The 24157-nt window shown below is 40.2% G+C and overlaps 2 protein-coding genes across 5 annotated transcripts in view; both read left to right on the top strand.

The window, feature by feature from the left end:
- Window positions 1–244: 244 nt before the first annotated feature.
- On the top strand, window positions 245–11053 carry zgc:77151 (ARID_ARID5 domain-containing protein). Its single transcript, XM_017492451.3, has 10 exons — window positions 245–494; window positions 3132–3392; window positions 5280–5439; window positions 5591–5827; window positions 6749–6861; window positions 7003–7147; window positions 7317–7369; window positions 7772–7869; window positions 7972–8119; window positions 8962–11053. The coding sequence occupies exons 1-10, from the start codon at window positions 474–476 to the stop codon at window positions 10207–10209; spliced, it is 2484 nt and encodes an 827-aa protein (XP_017347940.1). The 5' UTR covers window positions 245–473; the 3' UTR covers window positions 10210–11053.
- A 7878-nt stretch (window positions 11054–18931) lies between these two features.
- Window positions 18932–24157, top strand: part of dbn1 (drebrin 1) — a 67594-nt gene continuing 62368 nt past the window's right edge. The window contains exon 1 of one of the 4 annotated variants that reach the window (XM_047162029.2): window positions 18932–19135. In XM_047162029.2, coding sequence (XP_047017985.1) covers window positions 19053–19135 — 83 coding nt within the window. In that variant the 5' untranslated portion in view covers window positions 18932–19052. The remainder of the gene's footprint in view (window positions 19136–24157) is intronic. The other 3 variants (XM_017492968.3, XM_047162031.2, XM_053687832.1) reach the window with 3 other exon arrangements.

The raw sequence follows: 24157 nt of genomic DNA, 5'->3' as shown, positions 1-24157 counted from the left end.
ATCCATATTTCCATGTTGTCGTGTAAACGTCTTCTTTTGACCGAATTCTGTCTTTTTTTTAAAAATCTTTTTTTAAAAATCCACTAGAGGAACATTAATCAAATGGGTTAATGATCATATTCTTTATTGCAGCCTTATTTGACGTTGGAAAGTTTGGCCACACCTAGATCCTGTGCTGTTTAGGTAGTCAAAAAGAAAGAAAACAAACGGCACAAGCTTTATTTAAAAAAAAAAAAAAAAAAAAAGGATATTTAGGTATTAATTTTTGCTCTGTAGTGTTTTTATGGCTGCGTGCAAACCCCTAAATAATAACGAGACACTAATATGAATGACGCTGTATTTTGTGTATTATTTTGCCTTGTTATTTAGTGGATGTAGTACCCGGCTGTGTAACCCGATAGGGGGCAGAGAGAGAGAGTGAGAGAGTGAGAGAGAGAGAAAAGAAAGGGGGGGTGAGGGAATGTTGGACTGCAATGGAGCAGAATGCCATACAGGTAATGGAAACTCCAACTTTATATTACATTAAATCAACGTCTTGTATCATTTTATAGCCTAGAAGAATGAATCCACCCGAACAGGAATAATTTAGAGCTTTATTCTCTGTGCTCGGTTGATTTTTTTGCTCGTGTAATATCTCCTTGTTTTTGAATTCGCCTAAAACGCTGATTTGATACTCGTCCTATCAAAGCCTTGGACGGGGTTTTTTTCCCTGTTGATTTTGAACGGGAAAGTTTTTTTGTGGGGGTATTTCTTTAAAAAAAAAAAAAAAAAAAAAAGTTACACCAAATATTTTCTCTTTGTATCCTTTCGATTTAATACACATGTGTCACCCTGGTCGCTGTCGAGTCCACATATTCAATGGTATAATTTTTCTTTGCTATTTTCGTTAATGATTAATTTCTTTGTGTGGCTTGTCGACTACCTAGCTCTTTTTTTTTTCTTTTTTTTTTTTTTCTTCCTACCCCCCTTCTACCCCCACCCCCACTACTGCACTTTCAACATTTTTACCCCACAGAAATGTTTCATTGTTTCTTTTCTTTCTTTTATATTCGCTTGAATTCGGGATATTTACTCTTATTTATTTATTAATTTTTTTTAATTACTACATTTTTTTAAAAAAATAAATAAATAAAATGCCACATTGTTGCAGTGAGTCGGTCGGTTTGTCGTTTGAAGCAAACAAAATTAACCAGGAACTCCACATCTTTTTAATGACGTGTTAATAAGGAGAGGTTTTTAGGAACTATAGTATCATACCATAGACTTGAATTAGGTGGAGAGATGTATTTTATTGATGCATTTATTCATTCTCACTAGTTCCTTACATGATGTGGCACTCCATTTTATGGGCTATCAAAGGAATTCACAGGCGAATATGAGCTAATATAGCTAATATTACACAAACGCGACACAATATTGCGAATAAGGCTTTACAAATATAGGCTACAAAATGGCAGCTATTTAAAAGCATTCAAGAAGCAACCAAATTAAAAAAAAATCGGTTTTCTAGAACGAACTACACTTTAGGAAGTTGAGAATTTAAATTTTTTTTTTTTTTTTTTTTTTTTTTTTTTTACTTGTATATAACTTTTACTTTATAAAGGAAGTTAGTGCCCTTGAATAATTCACTCACTCACTCACACACACACACTGAGGTGTTTATCTTTTGGTGTGGTTTGTTTTGTTTTTTTTCCCCCTCCTCCTAACTCATATTAAACCTTTTTGCTGTAACATTTTTTTTTAATTTAATTTAATCCTAGGACGGAGACATGTTGCGTAAGAACCTAAGTAGAAAAGAAACACCAAGGTCAACTACTATGGGCTTCTTCTCAGTATCTCTGCAGATCACCACCATTTTATTTTTTCTTCTTCTACCAAACCGTCAGTGATCTTGGGTGTAGTGCAAAAATGACTATACAGAGAAAATGAGAGCCATTATAAAAATATACATTTTTATTTTTGGGGCTTGTAACCCAGCCTTAGTTTAGTCATGGCCTGACAGTGTTGGCCATGGTTTAGGAGCTGCACATGTGGCCTCTGAAGCTTTGCTCCCATAGGAGAAGCCCTGCAGGGGGGTAACGGAGGCCCCGATGGAGGCGGTGGGGGCAGGAAAGGCCTCCAGTTGCTTACTTCCTTTCTCCTCATGGCTTTGTAAGAAAAATTGGCTCAAGCTCATGATTGTGGAAGATGTTATTTTGCAATGCAAAATATGCGTCACATGAGCAGTTAATAGCCTAGGCATAGCTAGCCGGAATAGCCTCCAAAAGTTCAAGTTTATTAGGAATTACCAAAAAAAAGAAGAAGAAAGAAATCAAGTTTAGTGAACAAGTACATAAGTATGGAATTCTCATTTGTTTGTTATGGACATGTTGAATCTTTTTTCTTTCTTTCTTTCTTTCTTTTTTTCCTCTTGAACTGTATTATTAGTTGTTTGTTTGTTTGTTTGTTTGTTTACCTCGCAGGAAAAACAGGGCAATTTTCCATCACTTTTCTGTGCTGTTCCTAAGTAGCATAAATGCACTGCGATGTGTTTGCAGCCATGGAAACATGACCAGTGAGAATCCAGAGACATTTTTGGACTGAGATCCTAGTTGTTGTGTTTTTTTTTTTTTTTTTTTTTTAAACCCTCATTTGGAAGATAGTGTTGTGTGTTGAAAAGCAGTAAATAGAGAGAAGTACACATTAAATTGAAGCAGAAGAATGCAAGCTTTTGTCAGTGGTTAATGATGTTGAGCTACTTTTTAAAAAAAGAAAAGTTCGACGGTTATTGCAGAAATGTGATCATGTGAGGTTGGTGTATGTGTCGAGTTTATAAAGTTGACCTTTACATCCCAGGGTAAAGGTTTTTTTTTTCTTTCCTGTATTATTTGGCCATGTGGAATGGAAACTTTGGGATTTTTATTACACCAGAGCGCAGTTGAATTCTCAAATCAGGAGATGTTGATTAATTTCCTAGAACGAACAAACAAGCCAAGTCAGCTTTGGGGTGGTGAGTCCATCTCATGACTGCTTTATTGATTTTTCTGTAACAACACACCCCGTCATGTTTTTATCCCTAACACCGTAGCCGTCGTTCCTCTGTATGAAGGAGGTACGAGTTGAATTCTATGTTGTTGTTTTTCCGTTTTCAGTGGTTAGGCCCCCCGTGCTGCCTCCGAGGCTCCTTTGCCTTCTACAAGTCGGTGAGCTGCAAGCCCAAGGATGGTGGCCTCGCGAAGGTCTGGAGACTGGGAGAGTTCTACTATGTTCGCTGTGGCCCTCAGGAGCCCGTGTGTATCGCTGAGATCACTCTGCTGTGGGAGGATCAGAGACAGCGTCACCCTCTGGCCAGCTCCAGACTCTATTACCTTCCAGAGGACACGCCCAAGGGCAGAACTAAGGAGCACGGAGAGGTAAATAAGCAGGGTTTAAAGTGTAGCCACTGTAATACTTGATATTTGTCTGCTTAAAAAAAAGATGAATAAATGGCGTGAACTTCTAAAATTAAGGACGAGCCATTATTATCTAGCAGTAATATCAGTGCTAGTGTTACAAGACGTATTAAAAGTTCAGTCCTCTTTCAACAGTTCACTAATCTGTACCTTTCGATATTTTCAAGTCTGTCTGTAAACAGGTTACACCTGATGTTTTATAACCGTAGGAGAGTTATGCATGACCGGTGATGTGATCTAGTCATGAGGGTTGTCATTTAGCTATTATGTTTTACAGACGGTTCATTTGACATGAAATGGGTTTAATAAATAAATAAATAAATAAATAAATAAATAAATAAATAAAAAGTGTAAATAATGTTGACCTGAATCTAACTGACATTTTAATCCAACCAGGAAGTTCTGTTAATATGTCGCGCAGTGGTTCAAATCTACATCTGGGAGAATGGAATAAAAAATAAATAATTTAAAAAATGATATAAAAAAGCTCTTGCAGCTCGACTAAGTGAATATCGTGGTACATATTTGCCCTGTTGTCCTTAAAATTAAATCTGTCAAGTTTTAAATAAATTTAACATGTAGGTACTCAAAACAAAAGGTTGGTATAAGGTAAAGGCAACCCAGTGGTTCCTGTACAAAGCAGGAATATGGAATGCAGGGTTTCCGGGGTATTGAAAAGCATCGTCATTAAATGAAATTTTAGCAAACATTAAGGCCTTAAATGGCATTTAAAAAGCATTCAATGTTATTCATACACGCATTTAAAAAAAAAAAAATTTAAAAAAGCGATTATTTTTTCTTCAAAACAATTACCAATTTATTTTGAATATTTACACTGGTGTGATCAGCACGTGGAATTGCCTCCGGCCGGTGCACGGTTGCTGTACAGCCAGATGTTTGGACAGCGGTGCGCTGGGACCTGGTGGAGTAAAACTTGGAGCAGAGAAAGTACATTTCGTAAAGTCGCAAAGAACTGGGGAAATGCAAATTCCGGCAAAAGTGGCTTGCAGCCCGTTAGTGGTCAACATGGAGAAGGGTTTTGCGGTGCTCGTAAAAAGCACAACGGGGGTCGACGCCATTAAATCTCATATGCTGTCCGATAGCCACGAATCGGCTGTCTAAGGTGGACAGCAATGAATAGTCTCGTTACTTTGCCATGACCGACAAAGTAACCTCTTCAGCAACTACTACTACCACCACCACCTCAGTTACCGCTGTAGTGACCACCGCTTCTAAAATCTAGTACTCCTCAGGAGGAGATGCAAGGAATTGAAACGATGTTGATTCAGAGTTGGAACTGAAAGCGAGCGAACTAGGGCGCATGTTTTAATTCTCTTCTTTACACACAGATTTCTAGAGCCATTTCTATATACATTTCAGCCTTTTAAAAGTTCAGAGTTTTTCCTTCACTGTCCAGACTGGTGGAGTTTGGGGTTCTCGTTGAAGGAGGTCACGTGTATTCGATGGCGGAAAATTCTAGCTGCCAGAGCCACAGCGTCTTGATGTGTGTGAGACTGAGTCATAGCTTTGGGAATCGGCAGTCAGATTTCTTGCCCACGTTTTACTTAAACTCTGAAAAAGCAAGTCCTTCTAAATGCAACAACTAGGATGAAATTCTTTTTAAGGGACGGATTTGGAGACGTCTCTCTTTTCTTTCTTTCTTTCTTTTTTTTTTTTATTTGTTGTTTTTTTTTTTTTTTTTTTTTGGGGGGGGGGAGCAGATCCTATGGCAAGTTTGCATCCACCCAGCTCCAGTGGCTTGTAGTGAACCCGATACCTTCTGAAATACGTAGCTTTTTGCTGAATATGATCCGTGAACAATCGTGCGCGTTTGTGTTTGCGTGCCAGGATGAAGTCATCGGTGTCTCTAAGAAGGTCGTGGTGCGAGTGGAGCATCTGGTGAAATGGACCTGTCCGGAGCCACCTCAGTGGAAACGGAACACCAAAAAGATCCATGTACTCAATGGTTCCCCCTGTATTACAGATCCACAGGAAGTGAAAACCAAGGGTAAGCTCAAGGGCTGTAACGGTGCGGCGTTCCGTCCGATACGAGGCTCTCCGTCCGATACGTCCGCGTGTTTGTGGTACGAGATTTGGAGAACATTTTTCTCGGAGTTGCCGCCCGACTGCTAACGGATGTTGTTTTTGTTTTTCTCCAGATGAACTTTCGGGAGTTCAGCACAGGGTTAAAGTGCTCAGTTACCCGCAGTACTGCCGCTTTCGCTCCCTGCAGAAACGGATCCAGAGCCACGCTGGCTGGTCCAGTCCTCAAGACCCTCATCTCCTGGCTTTGGGCTGGATCAAAATGACCCTACACAACACCCGAATCCTGTACTGCAGAGACACTTTCAGCCATCCGAGTCTAGGCACCAACGCGAGTTTAATACCCGAGTTCGGTGAGTTTACAGCACGGGCTTGCGTGTTTAACGAGCGTTTTTACATTTCCAAGAAACCAAGCAACCCTGTGCAGAGAAATCAGCTCTGTTTATTTGATTTGTCGAGTTAGGTTTGTGTAACAGCGGCTCCAAGACAGCAGTGCCAGCTCTAACGCGAATCACAGGATAGTATTAATGCATGCGTTTCTATAGTAACGCGTCAACCGTTCACAGGGCAATCTAAGCTTTAAACAGATTAGTGTTTAACGTGGGGGGAGAAATAAACGTCTAATCGTTAATACCGTGAAGTTTTCTGTCAGGAGACGTTTTCGGAAGGAGTCTCCAGTGTCAGTTTTGTTCTTCAGGACGGAGGAGGTTACGCTTTCTGGCTTCTCAGTAACGTGACAAGCTGCTGTTTTGTTTTTTGTTTGTTTGTTTGTTTGGTTTTTTTTGTCTAGCGTATTAGCTTCAGTGTGGTTTCTCTGACTTTTCTTAACGTAAAATGTAACTCTAAATGGTTAAAAATTAAGCACGGAGGGTCGTTCGTTAATAAATAAAACCTTGCTGTGTTATGAGAGGAATGGAACACTTCGTACCGTGTGGTTCCAGGAAAACAATGGACTCTGGGGTGGTAACATTAACTCCGCTTTATGTTGGGCCACATCACACCATCCGGTCACTGATTATCGTCCTAGAACGGCATGCGCCACGGGTGTTTTATTTCTTAATTATTCAGACAGAAGTCTGTTATTTATTTATGGCAAGAGACCTAAACAATTTATTTAATGAACATTCCAGTGTCTGTGCTCTCAGTGAGTGCCACATACACACCCACAGTGGGCTAAATGGAGGCATTTGGAACGAATATTAAGACAAAACTGTTGTGTATTTTTCTCAGTATTATCTTTTTAAATGGCTGCCTCGTTTGCGTCTCCGTCTCAGGATGCCTCTCCGTAAGCCTGAAGGGACGACCGAGGAAAAGACGGGGCCGAGACGGCGACGGAACCGATCAGCAAAGCCTCAACCATTCCGAGTCCTGGGGAGAGAGAAGGAAGGCATGTGTTCAGATATATTTCTGTAGAAAGTGTATATTTAAGGCGCGCACACTGCCACATTCTGACAAGAGGTAGCTAAAGAATTGAGCCTTAAGCATGATGAAATGGATTATAATTGGTGGTTAACGAATGACGGTGCAGGAGAGTGTCATGAGCAATGTGGAGACGATCGAGGGGAACTTGCTTCCTCATCCTGAGGAGAAGATCTTTCTGGATCAGCTGTATGTCTTCATGGAGCGTAGAGGATCCCCTATCTCCAAGGTTCCCAACCTGGGCTTCAAGAAGAGTGAGTGTTTCCTTCCTGCTTCCTGGAATACATGGAGGCACATCATGCTAATATTTATCTGAAAATTCCTCTTTTGACTTAAGCACTTCGTTCTCCTTATTATTCTTATTTCTACTCGACTCCATCTGCATTGTTAATGATATCTGTATTCGTTATTATTTGTCTGCAGTTGATCTCTTCCTAATGTACTCGACTGTCAACAAGCTGGGAGGATATGAAGCAGTAAGTTTATTATTTTATTTTGTTTTTTAAAATTTTATATATCTAGTGTGTGTGTGTGTGTGTGTTGAATCAAATTTTTTCACTGCTTTTAGTTTAGAGGTGGGAATGTTTTTAAGCGTCCTACGATTCAGGGTGGCAAATTGTGATCATACAATGATTGATACAGCTTGAGTCTATTCTTAGATGTATAAAATATTTAAAATAGCAATTAAGTGTTGGGTTGTTATTAAAATTTGTCATTGAATTATTATTATTATTATTATTATTATTATTAAAATTTTTCAAATTGGCGCTCGTCTTGAGCTCATGAACATTTCCGCGATATTCGAATTTTTTGAGATGCACCTGTATATTATAAAGAAAATGCCAGAAGTGACGTTTACGCTCGCGTTGTGCCTACAGGTGACGTCCCGGCGCTTGTGGAAAGTGGTTTATAACGAGCTAGGGGGAAGTCCAGGCAGTACCAGTGCTGCCACATGTACCAGAAGACATTATGAAAAGTGAGTGAGTCCCATTACAGCAACAAGTCCGTGGCACTGCGCTAACCGTCCCCAGCTCGCACGGTGACTCTGGTCCGTTTGATTTTGTTCCCCGAATCGCAGGTTGATGCTGCCGTACGAGCAGCAGATAAAAGGAGGAAATCAACAGCCGAGCAAACCCAAAGCTCCGGTAGCTTCGGCTGCGTCTATCCGAAAGCCTGTGCGTGGGAGAATTCCTAGCGCTCCAAGGAAGAACGGGGTCACTAGTCAGGTAAGGGCTTTTTTAAAAAAAAAAAATTTTATTCGCGTATGACGCAGGCTCTATTTTTGTAAATATGGTCACCGGGAACGATTCAAATCAGCCTGAAGGATCGGGTTTTTGAACATGATTTGCATGATGCAGAGAACACGGAAGAAGTCGGGGATGGATCGGAGTACGGATTTTATACGTTTGGAAATGACGGAATGAATCACATATTTGTTTGATTTAATCGTTACACACCTCGTACGATAAACGTGTACAGCGTTGATTCATCGATTTATTTTGAACACACTAGGCCGCAGTGACAGCCCTGGTTCAGAGTACACAGGAAGGGAGCGTAATTCAGTTCAGGTTTATTAATATCGCAGTTTAAGAGAAGGACATCTTCGCAAGCAGCTTTACGGGAATGTAATGTTAATTCCACTGGATGCATTAACTGCAATTATTCCGTCACGGCGCGGTCGTTGTTTCAAGTTTGCTTCTCATACCTTTACGTAGTGTAATACACACGACTAGTTTATCCAGCCTGTGATGTGTCAGCGCTGAGGAATGCATTGCTAGGATGACAACTGAAACGTCCAAATCTCATAGACAGTCCGGTATTCTGTAATGGAGTGTAAGATTTCTAAACGGGATTCGGGGAATAGTTTAAAACGCGTCCCTGCATAGTACAGCCAAAAACGTCACGAAGCAACTTAACGTTAGATACAAAGGTAGAATAGAAGCTTGCAGCCATACCAACAACCACGTGGACATTTTAAAGTTTTTAAAACGTAACTTTCTTTGTAATATTAATGAGAACGACGTGGAGTTCAATTATTTCGCTGAATTGTTGTGTTCCGCTTTGTTAGGCAGCACCACCAGCAGATGGCGCCAGGGTGCGAAAAAGAGGACGGCCTCCTGGGAAACGGGCCGTTAAAGTTTTGGGTCGGGGCAGAGTTGGTAGACCTCCATCGCACTCTAAAACTTCAAGTGAGAAGGCGGTGAGTAAAGTTGCCCAGCCGATCACGGTCATCCAGGAAGTAAGGATTTCTTCAGCACCCACGGATACCGCCCACACACCCCAGCAGCATAAAGCTGAGGAAGATCTAAAGGTGAAACAGGAGAACGAACCTTCAGCTCCTTGCTTATTGGCTGGACAATCTAAGCTGCAGATGGGACGCTCGGTAGAAGGGTTCAGCCCGACTAAGGGGATGTGTCCCCTGGATTTCTTCAGAGCTCGTTTGGGCCTCAGTGGCGCGAGCAGTCCGGTGAGAACTCAGGAGGCCTCGATCACAAGCCAGACCAAAGCCAGGAGTCCAGAAACGCCGGAGAATTTGCAGCACCAGTGTTCTGGGTGCAACTCGGCGCATCCTTCTTGGACTGGAGGCCCGAGAGAGGGCCTGACTGCCAGACCTCAGCTGCCTCCGCTGAAGATCCTCCCGCTGGACATCGATTGCAGTCTTCAGCTGCACCGGTTGATGCACACCCGCCTCGGCTCGGCACACATGAACACGTTCACCAAGCGTCTCTCCGAAGCGTTGGCTCAGGATCTTAGCAAGACCAACGGCCACGCCGTGCCCGTTTCTCAGGAGCAGGCTGTGCCTCTCAACCTGAGCAAGAAGCCCACAACCAAGAGGTCTTCAGATGACACGGATTCCCAGTGGCAAAGAGACTCCGAGGCCAAGCGGCTGAAGATGGAACCCGTAGACCTTCGCCTGACTCTGAAGCAGAACGGAGGTTCCTCGGGACAGACGTCGGTCCAGGACGAGCCAGCTGACCTGAGTTGTCCACGCAGGGCCAGGGCTCTTCAGGACAGGACTAGCTTAGTCTCGACTGGATCTCAGGATTCCCATTTATCTCCAAAAGCTGACCTTAATCCTTCCACAGACTCCGTTTTCCCTTTGAGCGTCGTCTCGTCATCGGGCGCTGCTCTGAAATGGCAGGAAAACGACTTGAACCCCGTGGACCTGAAGTTAGGCGAGACCCCCGAGAGAATTCTGGTTAATCAGAACACGGAATCCTGCCCTAAAAGCGAGCAAAGTGTTCCTTACACGGATTCCAACACGAGGGATTATAAAGTTCCTTCTCTTTTTTCCAAGCCTTCACAAAGCTGTTGACCTGCAGGCATGAACATGTGTCTGCCTTAAAAAAAAAAAAAAAAATCTATTCCTCACTCCTCTCTGCACACTTTAATAGTAATACTGTTCCTTCACTCGTTTCACTCGCACAAGCCGGCCTCGGATTCCCGTTCTCGCCTGACGGGAGCGGAACCCGATACGGTTTTCTGTCGTCGTGACTCATCCGCCTCAGGATACCGCGTGTTGAGATGCTTTTCTGCTCACCACGCCTGTACAGGGTGGTCATTCGAGTTCCCGTAGCTCGAAGCGTACCCGAAGCGTTTGGTCTATATCTGCATGATTCTACGCGTTGTGCCGCTGCTACCTGATTGGCTGATTCTCGTACAATCCGCATTAACGAGCAGTTCCTATTATTAAAGTGACCGGTTGGACAATCCCATTTCTTTGCAGAGTGTCTGAAACACTACTACTGTACTCCTCCTTTATATCTGTGGTTCTTAACAAAAGACCAGTCGTCTTGTGCGGTCGGAGAGCTTTTGATCCATTTTAGCGTATTTTATTATTTTATTGCAGGACTTGTGCATCGGCCTCGAGCGGCCCAGCCAACGAAGGTGGTTTCACGTGACTTGGGGAACGTTTCCGGTTTTGTTCTCTACGTGTACGGTGCTTGTTTTGGGGATACAGGAATTCCGAGTCGTATATTTTTAAGATAACTTGCAAATGTCACGTTGTACGTCGCAAATAACTTAAAAAGGCAATTCCGCAGGAATTGGACGGCTACTGTAGTTTGTTTATGTTTGGTCATTTTACGGTCATGAATACGCTATTAAGCTTTATCGTTAGTGCGTTATAAATTGTAAACCATATTTTTTTTTCCCATTTTTTTTAAAAAAATGTTATTTCTTGAGGTGCTGTTGATTTTACGGTTCAAGTCTTTTTTTTTTTTTTTTATTCTTTTTTTTTTTGTATATATATATATATATATATATATATATATATATATATATATATATATATATATATATATATATATATATATATATATATATATATATATATATATATATAATTTTTTTTTTTTTTAATTTTTTGTTTATTTTAATTTTAAATACATTTTCATTTTCCTCTGTTAACCGGAAGCTAACGTTGCTGTAAGCATTTGCGGAGTGTTCTGTTTGGTGGTTGTTTATTAAACTTGTGCAATTAGTAATTTTTTTTATGTTTTTTTTTTTTACATTTTATTTATAAGTTTTTAAGGGTCCAGCGAGAGCTTAAAATTAAGGGCATATATATTCTTCCTGAACATGTTTACAGAGCAGACGAATTTAATGTGATTATGAAATCTAAAGTTTGAATTGGATTTTAGAAATATTATTATTATTATTATTATTATTATTATTATAATAAAAGAAGAATATGGCTTGTGATATACTTTGCAGATTGGAAAATGCCTGGATCAGTTTATTTTAATAAAATGAAAAGATAAAAAATACTTTATTGACTAAATTATTATTCCAAAATCCATGCAGTTGAATCGTTGGTTTCAGCTCGGTGCCTTATTCTCTCTCTCTCTCTCTCTCTCTCTCTCTCTCTCTCTCTCTCTCTCACATTTATTGTTCTGCCTTTGGTCATCAATGGTTTACAGCGTGTAAGTGAGCAGAATAAATGACACTTTGATGCTTTAATTCAACAGCACTGTTTAATACGTGTGGCATTAATCCTTTGGTATATTTAATTTTTTTTTTTTTTTATTTCAGTGAAACGGCTTTTGATTTCAATTCCGAAGCTGATTGAAAGCTAGCTTTGGTCCTCACTGACTATTGTTGACGCAGTGCTTGCTGGATTTAGCTACTTTCAGACCCATGCTGATGAATGTGGATCATCCAGTCCTGTCTTATTTGTTGTCACCACAAACATAATCTAACTTCCTGCTAAACGATACTGTGGACTGTTATATAGGAACACTCTATATATATATATATATATATATATATATATATATATATATATATATATATATATATATATATATATATATATATATATATATATATATATATATATATATATATATATATATATATATATAATTAGATACTCTCTCTTTTACAAGATGTATTTAAAGGAACCGATGACAATTGATGAAGACCATTACAACACTGAATATTTATGATAAAAATGTTACTCAGCTTATTTTGTGTCCCGTATTGCCTGCACTGCGCCTGTATGGCCACTAGGTGGAGATGTTTTCTCATGAGCGTTTCTCTTTGGTGTTCTCAAAGGCCTTCCTGGACTACATGATGACTACTACGCATTCCACCATTTTGGAATGAATGTATTTCACTTTTCCATGTACAAGAGGAAATATTTTTTGTAAAATGGCTGTCATTGTCAGTTTAATGCACAAGTGTTGGTGATGTACGGACTGGTGTTTGTATCGAGCAGATCAAATCTGCTAGAGATGAAGACGTATTTCAGTTTCGGATGAGCTCTGCACACTTCTGGTGCCTTCATGCAATGTTTTAACAACTTTTCAATAACTGAGCTGTCACTCAGATCTGTGTGTGGGTGTGTGTGGGGGGGGAGCTGTTTAACTTGGACAAATAGCTGGGGCTGAAATGAGCACATACCTTCACTCTCTGAACTCTCTCTCTCTCTCTCTCACACACACACACACACACACACACACACACACACACACACATATACAGAGACAGACACAGCAGAGGTTAAGCAACAGGCTCCAGGCACACTTAAATACAAAATATGTCATCTTTTCATATCTTGAATAACGGAGAAGTTATCAAATATTTCTCATTGCGATTTTGTATGTAACAAATACAAGACCAATATAAGATTATTTCATATTTTTATAAACATATTTACTCCTTTCAAGCTTAGTGTTTTAATCAACTAGCAGATCAAATAAAAATGTCTACAAATTCTGTCTACTGACTGAAATATCTGGCAATAAAATAACATTTCAAGCTTGAAAGGAGTAAAATAATATCTAGAAATAGGATTAATAATCTTCTATTTGTTTTGTTGTAATCCTATGATAGTAAACACTAAATAAATCTGACTATTAAAGATATTTACACTTGCTAAGATGTTTATTATTATTATTACTATTTAGCAAATAGTGCTACACGCACTAATCATTTAATGGGAATGTTTATCTTGTGTCTTTTTTAATTGTTAGTTATTTGTTATTCTTCATTAGAGAAAAATAAATCTATGGTATCAATGAAATTGGCATAATATTACTGTACACATTTAAGTATTTTAATACACTGCAAAATGTCATTTCTTAGCAAGTGAAAAGATCTCGAATAATGGCAAATGTATCGAATATTCCGTATTAAGAGATTATTATAAATCCAAGAGGAGTGATTCGTAAATGTACTTTGACTTGCATGGTTTTTGAAGGTAAATGTTTATTTTGAAATGGATGCATGCAACACGTTCCAAAAAAGTTGGGACAGGGGCGGTTTAGGACTAATAGCGATGTGAAACAGGTTATCGTCTAAGCATAGTATATAAGGAGCCTCCAAAAAAGGTCTAGTCCTTCAAGAGCGAGGACGGGTCGAGGATCGCCGATCTGCCAACAGATGCATCAGAGAATAATCCGACACTTTGAGAAGAACATTCTCCAAAGACCAATCGGTAGGGTTTGGGGAATTTAACCTTCTACAGTGTGCAATATAATTAGAAGATTCAAGTGATCTCCGATCCCTCAGACGTCACTGTGTTTAAAAAAAAATGTGTAATGTATACCCTGACATGTTCTCGGGAATACTTTGGTAAACCTTTTGTCGGTCGACACCGTTCGCCGCTGCATCCACCGATGCAAGTTAAGGCTTTACTATGCAAAGCAGAAGTCGTACATCAACACTGTGCACAAGTTTCTCCCACTTCTCTGGGCTCGGTCTCATCTGAGACTAACAGTAGCACAGTGGAATCGTGCTTCGTGGTCCGACGAGTCGACAGCCATCATGTTCTCCGTTCCAAAGAGGGAAAGGACCATCGAAGCTGTTATCAGCATCAGGTCCGACATCCATTTTTTTCCCTTTAATGTAGCTGGATAATATTCATAAATGAAATAAATCTGTACTGAGCGCTCTCTGTCTATTTTGTTTATCCAAAAAAAGCAATCCTTGACTTCAAAATGTTTGCTTACTGAATTAATTAGAACGAATGAAATCTACGCAAAACATCACTAACTACAGTAAAAACAATCTACCTGCTGCATCAGAAATCACATTTTTATGAAATTGCACAGGATAAACCATAAATCTGGCAACCCATTGTGTAAACACAGCTCTTACAACCCTTAACAACATAGTTCTTAGTTACTTTAATGACTCAAACTCGTGTTTCGGAAGAAAGAGGAACGCTTCTTGTGGTAGTCCTTCACTATATTCCCCTTCACTGTACGTAAGAGCAGTAAGAGCATGTGTCTCGGTCTAATCATTAGCCAATCGCTGTTTGTTCTCCCTAAAAAGTTTCATTACAGAACAGTGAGAGGTCAAAGAATCAAGGACACTGCCTCCTGAGTGCTGCATTACATTACACTACATTACATTACAGTCGTTTGCCACCACACTTTGGTGGCAAAATAGTAAAAAGAATAAATAAATCAGCATTTATTTCTTGCATGAGTTAATGAGGCCCATGTTGTATTTGAACACGGTGTGAATGTGGACGGTGGAAAGAGAACAAAACACGCTGAAAGCGTTGATCGAGAAAATGACTCGGCGACCCGCACGACTAATCCGGAACTGTTCTGTAATTTCAAATAGTGATGTTAAGTAACCAAGTGACCTATACTGAAGTGAACACCACCTCCATCATCAACAGCACATAACAAAAACTGAGTGCGTTAGCCGTCTAGCGAAATAGCCGTCTAGAATATTAGCCGTCTAGCGAAATTAGCCAAATGCTGTTGCAGTTTCAGTAGCTTGCTAGGTTTGTACGCTAGCTAGCTAGCTAGCTCACATTAATCCATACACGTTTCTAGTGTTTCCTAAGTCTTAAGTATATGCCATAGCAACACTTTGATATATTTACCACAACAGACGGTTGCTATTAAACATCAAATGTGGCCATCTTTACTTTAATACAGAGCTTTTGTACTGTAAAACATAAAAAAAAAAAAAAAAAAACATCCGGCTAGCTAGTCTAGCTCACTCAGCTAGCTAACGGCTTAGCTGTACGTGCGTCCGCAGGTTGCTGTGAGTTTTCCGACATGTCCGATCATTTTCTTAGCGTTATAACGACTGTTTCCTTTAAAACATTTCAAACGGAATATAGCTGATAACGTGCGCGTCCGTCTTCACTGTCTTTGGCATTGCTGCTCAATATTTCATGTGTAGGAAGTGTAGATTTTTCAGAAGGAAACTACTTTATTTTGATTGGGTCTCGGAATCAAAAGTCGCACAGGGTGTCTTTTAATTGGACTAGTTCAATTCAATTCAATTCAATTCAATTCAATTCAATTCGGTTCAGTTCGGTTTTATTTATATAGCGCTTTCCCCAAAGCAGCTTTACAGAAATATATAAATTCAGAATATAGATGTGTGAATTTATTCCTAGTAGTGATTCTGGGTTAAATTCAAATATATATATATATATATATATATATATATATATATATATATATATATATATATATATATATATATATATATATAGTATTATTTTAATTAAAAGTATTAATGATTTAATTATACTCGTAACAAAGTAACGATGCAATGTACCATGCACTCAAGTACTGTGTGTGTGTGTGTGTGTGTGTGTGTGTGTGTGTGTGTGTGTGTGTGTGTGTAAGAGAGACAGAGATTGTATTTTCTCATCATATAACCACTGAAATTCATTGCGGTCTCTGCAGGTAGCAAGAACTGGATGACTGAGAAGAATGAATTAATGTTAAGCTACTTTAATGGGCAGTAGAGCGTCAGGAGGAGATTATTAGTGGATGAAGCCGGACGCAGTGAGGAGGTGGAGTGGACGATAGTAGGTCACTGTTGTAGAGGCAGGCTTTGCTATCCATAGGGTCAGGCACTAATCACCGTGGCTTAGTGTACAGTATATTTATCTGTGTGAGCATGTAGGCTTTTCTGTTTTAGCTGAAGTGAAGTGTATCTGCTGGCCTACAAGCACAGTTTAGGATTTCAGATCTTTCAGATCTTAGTTTTAGCCGATGTTTTTTCTTCCCTTTCGCCTGCATGGATTCGTTGTATTATCCCTGTGCCAGAGCACCATCAGCTTCAGTTAGGATTCATTACCTTTCGTGCCTGCCATTCGCTTTCTTTTTAACAACATGTGACTAGTGAAATGGGATCATGGCTTGTGTCCCATGCTGTAACTCTAAAACTTTTAGACCACTTTTCGGTGGTCGTATTTTGCTTCTGTAGTTTTGCATTTGACCTACAAAGAATACTGAGAGCCAGTCATAAAATGAGAGCTTACGACCGATTTCAGATCAGAACGCGATTACAATTTATAGGAAAGGCAAAAGAAGTTGTCGATATTTCGCACATGTTCTATAGTCTGTATGCAGCTATGCTTTCGTTCGGCTTAATAGAGAAAAGATCATGATAATCTAAAGTCTCAGGATTCACTTATCCTTCTCTCGGAGTAGACTCGTGCTCTATTTCGCCGAACAGAATGGAAATCGACTTATCGGACATTTTCGATTCAATCGGTATAAACAAATGAATCGTTTTATCGCCGCAAGTCCGTTATAAGATTGTGTTGGGTTTCTGTGTGTAGAGTATCATGACTCTGTGTTTAGCTGCTGGCGAGCAGGGCGATGGGAAAGGGGAGGAGCGTGAGCCTCAGTACAAAGACATGCATGGTAGGCTGATCGGCATGTCCAAAGTGTCCGTAGTGTATGAATGTGTATGTGATTGTGCCCTGTGATGGATTGGCATCCTGTCCAGGGTGTACCCCGCCTTGTGCCCCATGCTCCCTGGAACAGGCTCCAGGGTCCCCACGACCCTGTAGGATAAGCGGTATAGAAAATGAATTGATGGATGCTAAAATGAGTGAAGCAAGTCTTTTTGTGCGGCCTGGCCTGGCAATTTGCACAACAGTAATTTTGATAAATTAGCATACTCGTTAGCCGCGTTGTGTAATAGGCCTTTTCTCTACATTTAACGTAAATCAAAAATGTCTGTATGGTTTTTTTGGGGGGTTGTTTTGTTTTTTTTGTTTTTTTTGAAGGTGCAGTTTGTAATTTTTAGAGACCTCTGCTGCCTGCAAGGAAAACTGCAACTGCTACATCCAAGACCTCTTCTTTTCCCTAATTAACTCCGCCCCTTCTGTGACCCTACATATGCCTCATAAGTTGCTTTTAAAGGGGTGGAAAATTGTAAACACATTTCTGGGTCAGAAAACTTTACACAGAAGTGTACAATGAAAAAAACAAACAAAAACAAAACAAAACTGCATGACAATAATTTGAATCAGGTTTTTTTTTGTTTGTTTTATTAACCTTACGTGATAATTACAGATGTCCGTTACAGTCTGCACCTTTAAGGCTCTCGTCTGCATTACTGATCCACATTTGTATCATTTTTTACAATTCTGTCCGCTTGTTATTCACAATCAGCGCACGTTTAAATTTTGGTAGAGGGCCAGTGTGTGTGTGAGTGTGTGTGTAATTATTTTATGTGTGTGTGTGTGTAAAATTAGTCGCTACAAGGATAGGAATATCTGACAGTTTGGACTTTGTGGAGATATTTAACTGATCTGTACATGGAAAATCACTTCTTTTATTTATTTATTTTTAAACCATCCATCCATCTTCTATACCACTTTATCCTTTTCAGGGTCACGGGGAAACCTGGAGTCTATCCCAGGGAGCATCGGGCACGAGGCGGGGTACACCCTGGACAGGGTGCCAATCCATCGCTGGGCACAATCACATACACACTCACACACCCATTCATACACTACGGACACTTTAGACACGCCGATCAGCCTACCATGCGTGTCTTTGGACCGGGGGAGGAAACCGGAGTACCCGGATGAAACCCCCGCAGCACGGGCAGAACATGCAAACTCCGCACACACAAACCCCGAACCCTGCAGGTGTGAGGCGAACGTGCTAACCATTAAGCCACCGTGCGCCCTTATTTTTAAAGAAATCCTGTTACTAAGGTTCAGGTAAGAGTTAGGTGTATCACACTATTAATTAGCTGCATTAACAATTACACCAACATAAGGTCCTTGCAAGAACAGTCAGACAAACCTGTGTGTGTGTGTGTGTGTGTGTGAGAGAGAGAGAGATAGAGAAAGAGAGAGAAAATGTATATATGTATGTATCTATGTATGTGTGTATATACTTACATACACGTGTATATATTTATATATGTATTTCTATGTTTTGTTTTGTTTTTTTTAATTATTTCTTTTTGTTTCTCTTTGACTGTATTGTTGAATGTATGTACATTTATTTCTTCCTGTATTTTTGTACATTTGTTCCCAAAGTCTGTATCCAAGTTTGGGCAGCACCAATGTTCATATTTGTCATGCCAATAAAGCAACCTTTTGACTTTGACTTTTGAGAGAGAGAGAGAGAGAGAGAGAGAGAGAGAGAGAGAGATTTTGATTGATTAGTATTTATTTATGTTAGCATTAATTAACTTCAATACACATATGAATGGGGGTGTCCTCATAAGGATGGTAATACGTGTGTGTGTGTGTGTGTGTGTGTGTGTGTGTGTGTGTGTGTGAGAGAGAGAGAGAGAGAGAGAGAGAGCACTTGGTCTAGCTGGCTCACTCTCTTTGTTTCAGTGCGCAGTATCTTTCTCGGCTCTCGGTTCTCTCCATCCTCACAGTGCTGCTCTGCTCTGGATGACTGCAGAAGCAGCGCCATGGCCGTGAATCTCAGTAAGAACAGACTGGCTCTGCTCACCGCTTACCAGGACGTAATCGACGAGTCCTCACCCACTGACTGGTAAGAGATGATCCGGGGTGGAGGTTTATTTTCTGGCCCCGGCCAGGCTGCTCGCTTTATGGCCGCTGGAAGTCGATGGTCTGCGGGGTGATGCTCAGGCTGTAGTCGGTGATCTGGTGATCTCATGATCTCATGATAATGGACGCAGCATCCCTGATTATCTCAGTATAGAGGCGAGGTTTAGGTGTTTGATCATCTGAAGCTAAAGAATGACTTGCTTTTTTTTTTTTTTTTTTTTTTTTTTTTTGGTTTTATATGTAGGATGAAAGATCTCCACATCGGAGTGCCTGTAAGGGTTCTCACTGCGGTGTGCTCAATAGCTCAATATTATATAAACTCGTGTGTGCATATATAATTATATATGCATAAATATGAGCTACTGTTGTATCCAAGAAGTCCATGGCGGTGGTTTTGTCCCAGCTGCAAGGGCGAGGCGAAATACTAAGACTCAGTCCTGATCCAGAGGAGCAGTCTATTGTCATTTTCTTTCTTTTCCTCCCCTTAACATGACTCGTACTTGTGTCTGCGTTTGTGTTCTTTCTTTCTTTCTTTCTTTCTTTCTTTCTTTCTTTCTTTCTTTCTTTCTTTCTTTGTCACGACTGTAACACTGGTCTGGGGCTGTGATCCAGTTCTCTTTGTGCTTGTGTTTAAAAAAAAAAAAAAGAAAGAAAGAAAGAAAGGAAGAAAGAAAAAAAAGACGGACCCCCCCCCCCCCCCCTCCCCCTGGTGCAGCTGCAAACTGCCACTGGGGCACATGGTCGATATTACTGAGGTGCTTGATCTTTGTCTGTGCTGTTCTGTGTCATGCCTAGAAAATAAATCTCTGCATGTCGAGTCCTCGCTCACTGGGAGGATAGATACACCAGGGCTTTTTAAAAAAAAAAAAAAAAAAAAAAATCCACTCCTGGAATCCTTTTTTTTTTTTTTTTTTTTTCCATCAGAATTCCTTTCCGTGAATCTTGAGAAGTAGCACACGAGCATACTTAACCAGCTGAAGATATCTGTGTCTAGAATCTAGACACAACGGGTCCAGGATTCGTCAGGTTTCAGCGACGTTTCCAGCCTAACGACACCCAAAAAGTTTGGGAAAGGGGAGAGGAATCTTTCGTCTGTTTCTCTGTCTTTTCGTGGGGAAAGATATTCGCAATATGTGCAGTTGCATTTCCCGGGGTTTGCGATATATTTTTACGACAGAAACGGTTCTGTGCATCGTTAGCCACCGATTTTTACGTTTACGTTTACGGCATCTGAGCAGATGAGGGTTAAGGGCCTTGCTCAAGGGCCCAACAGTGGCAGCTTGGCGATGCTGGGGTTTGAACTTCCGATCCGTAGGCCGCTGTTTTAACCACTGCTTTATGCAACAAAAAGAAAAATTTATATCGTATTATAAATTTGGGGGCAGTGGTGGCTTGGCGGTTGAGGCTCTGGGTTACTGATCCTAAGGTTGGGGGTTCAAGCCCCAGCACTGCTAAGCTGCCACTGTTGGGCCCTCAAGCAAGGACGTTAACCCTCTCTCCTCCAGAGGGCGCTATATCATGGCTGACCCTGCGCTCTGAGCCCCAACTTCCTAACATGCTGGGGGATGCGAAGAAAAGAATTTCACTGTGCTGTAATGTATACGTGATCAATAAAGACTCATTATCATTATCGTTAAAAAACGCTGGATGGAAACAACAGCTGCGAATAAAATCTCCAATAATGCGCATAAAAAACGCTCAATCGAGGCGGATCATTTTTGCGTTCGATAAGAAGACTATACGGATATAAACTATGACGGCTACGCGTTTATCGAACAAATTCCTCGATGTGCGTCAAAAAAAGTCACGTGACTTTGCTTCAACAAATCACGTGACTGGATAATTGGCTCAGAAAAGTATTTCGTTCTCTCGAACACACAGGATTGAAACTGGGCTTTATTCGCAAATGTTTTATACGATATTCGAATTTTTCACCTAAGATAAATTCACAGCTCGGATGGAAACATAGCTACAGATACACTGTGTGCACTTACACTTTGCCTTTGTTTGCCGTAGCCTGTGTTTGCAAACTCTGATTAGATATTTGTTCCAAAGCTAAACCAACCTGGTGTTAAAACCCCAAACCTGGCAACCCCGAATAGGTCAGATTTGTAGTGCAAGGGTTTAAGGAATAGAAACTTCCACACCATTTTGACACAACTCACATCATATCATATCACGTTTGCTAACAGCTTCACATTGTACAGTACAGCAGGAGTGCAACTTCAGATATTAAAGAAGCTGTATGTAATTTTCAGCTACCTCTAAGATGAACTGCAGTTCTAATTAAAATCAATCTTTGGCTAGACTTTTTTTCCTCTCTCTGAAGCTGACCTTTCCCCCTGCCCTGTCTGTTGAAATGATGTATGCCTTGTGGATTTCCTGTTAAGGAAAAAGTGTCAGAGCTGAACTGGGGGTGGAGCTCATTTCTCAGCTGGAAATTATTATTATTTATTTTTTTAATGAAAAAAAAAAAAAAAGGAGCCTGAAATGAAACCACAACTTTACAGCAATATTGTAAGGCACTGATTTCTGATGTCTCTGCAATTTAGCTTGTTACAGCTCAACATATACATAATAATGTTCTAGATTCCACTTTACGTAATATATAATAATTGTAAATTTTTCCTTTTCAGTTTTGTAATTGTACTATTTGTAATTTTTTTTTGTAATTTTTTACTATTCTACAATATATAATAGCAATTTTGTATTATATTCAAAATGGTCAACTCTTTCTTAATTCATATATTTTAGTTTGATTCTCTCTATGTTACATTCTTAATTTTTTTATGATGTTTTTATCTTTATTATATTTTAGCGTATTTCTTTTATTCTCTTTTACATATCGGCGCGGTCGCCGAGAGCGTTTCACCGCGTGACAAATAAAATGCGATTTGATTGATCTGATTTGATATTTGAATTGTTTGCGGCAACGGAATTGTTCTGCGCGCTCTTTCGCCGCGACGTTTGTCGGTAAACGAGGCCTTTTAGCTGTACTCGTGTTCGACTGTGAACACGTGAATCGAAGAAGGCTTTGACCGACGTCGTGATGACGTCACGTGACGTTTGAAAAATTGCGAGCTCCTCCCAATATTGCGGCGTTTCCTTGATTTTGTGTTCGTTCCTGCGGCCCCGAAATCATGGAGCGGCTGTTTTTTTGCTATTTATTTTTTGCACATAAGAAATAACTTTTTTTTTTTTTTTTAAAGCTCTCATCCAGTATAGCACAATGCTTTCAAATCTGTCATCACAGTATACCTGTAACGCCCGTTAGTTAGTCGAGTCAGGACGTGAGTGTGTAAGATCAGCGTAAGGTTTATTCGGGTAAACCCGATAATCATCATCAACAAGAAACTGTGAAACACAGAAAACCAAGCCTCAGACTAATTATAAACTGACACAGAACACCTAGACACAATCGGGTGGCACGCGAATGACTAAAAAGGGGTGGAGACAAGACATGTGCTTGTTTATTTGATTCAACTGATATTACAGAGTGCCCCATGCCTGCCCAGGTGAATCCCACCTGAAACGAGGTAAACAAATACAAGGCTGTCGAACTTGGGGATCTTGGGTGACCCCGATAAACAATTTACGTGTAAATTACTCTCGACCCCCCCAAAAAATCGAACTAATTACTCAGATACCTACAGATTTATCAACACCATCAGCTCTCACATCGACTGTAAGTGAGCTCCGACCGGTGTTTTTATACTCCTAGATAATTAACTAGGGGGGAAAAACCCAACTTTTTTTTTTTCCATGAGTGCGGCTGTCCTTGACAGGTATTCCTTCCATTTTCCTCATTCTTCTACCTGGCGAGTTTCCCGTTCAGCGGTACACTTCACCCCAAACACAGACACACTCATGCTCATCAATAATCCGTCACAACCACGAAACTCGGATACAAAGCGACCTCTGTGCTGCGTGCTGGAATCAAACACCCTGCCACTTCACACAACTAGCTGAATAATACCCAGCACCCGAAGGCAAGAAGGTGGAAAGGTAAGCAGACTTCACGATCGATCCTAAAAGGAGATCTTAAGGACTTCTCCAAGATGTTGAGTCCCGAATGGCGTGCCTTAGGAAAGGGGAGGCATCTGAGTTTTTAAGAAAGGTGATACAGGACCTTATAACAGTTGTTGAATATCAAACAAGGAATGTTCCAGAAGATCTCTCTGTGCAGCAGAGAAACTGAAGGCCAAGGACTAGACGAAACGTCGTCTCCTTTTCAAGTGTAATTAATGGTCCCGTTTCCCAAGTCTGCGATATCCGCTGCCCAGTTTATATCCTGTTAGAAATTACAGTGGGTAGAAAATGCCTTGATTACAGGAGAAGGTTTAATTGGACTTCCAGAATTATTTATTTATTTAGAATAGAGTGCATCAGGGTATGGAGCTTGGATGTGGACAAAAGTATTTGAATATAAATTTGGTATGTAGGTGTAATTTACATGAATTCTGCATTTATTTTGTATTTAGGGTTCTGATATTAAAGATCCATATCAGGGATGGTACAAATACAAACCGAATCTATATCTACCCTTACCACCACCACCACCACCATCACCACCATCATAATCACCATGGCTACCAGTATTATTTATAAATGTTTGGGGTGTTTTTTGGCCTAGAATCCCTAAAATGCTGCATGTTAAACTCTGCACTGGTTGAGATGAATAATAAAATGGTTTTTGAGAGCTTCATGGCACTGATCGGTAATACCACATGAACCAGCACGCATTTTTTCCACCGCTGAATGATAAACTAATCACTGTTAAACCAGATGTCTATATAAGGCCCAAACATGCCTATTGCTGGACTTTCCGAACGAAGCAAAGTGGCCAGAGAGGTTCTGAAGAAAAAAATAAACAAATAAAGTCCTTCTCTTTACTAGATCAATCTTTCTTTCTTCTGCTTTCTACTAAGAGAGAAAAAAAAAAAAAGATATGCAATATTCACATGTTCTGGTCTGGGTAAAAATAGGACATGTGAGTAAGATGGAC

The sequence above is a fragment of the Ictalurus punctatus genome, chromosome 18, assembly GCF_001660625.3.
Source record: "Ictalurus punctatus breed USDA103 chromosome 18, Coco_2.0, whole genome shotgun sequence".
In the NCBI taxonomy this organism is placed as follows: Eukaryota; Metazoa; Chordata; class Actinopteri; order Siluriformes; family Ictaluridae; genus Ictalurus; species Ictalurus punctatus.
Note: the sequence above shows the minus strand (reverse complement) of the source record. Positions and strands in the feature narration are given on the sequence as shown.

Coding starts and splice junctions, on each gene's coding strand:
- zgc:77151 (XM_017492451.3), top strand. CDS start 474: ATGGAGCAGAATGCCATACAG. Junction 6,862..7,002: donor CCTGGGGAGAGAGAAGGAAG/GCATGTGTTCAG, acceptor ATGACGGTGCAG/GAGAGTGTCATGAGCAATGT. Junction 7,148..7,316: donor CAACCTGGGCTTCAAGAAGA/GTGAGTGTTTCC, acceptor ATTTGTCTGCAG/TTGATCTCTTCCTAATGTAC.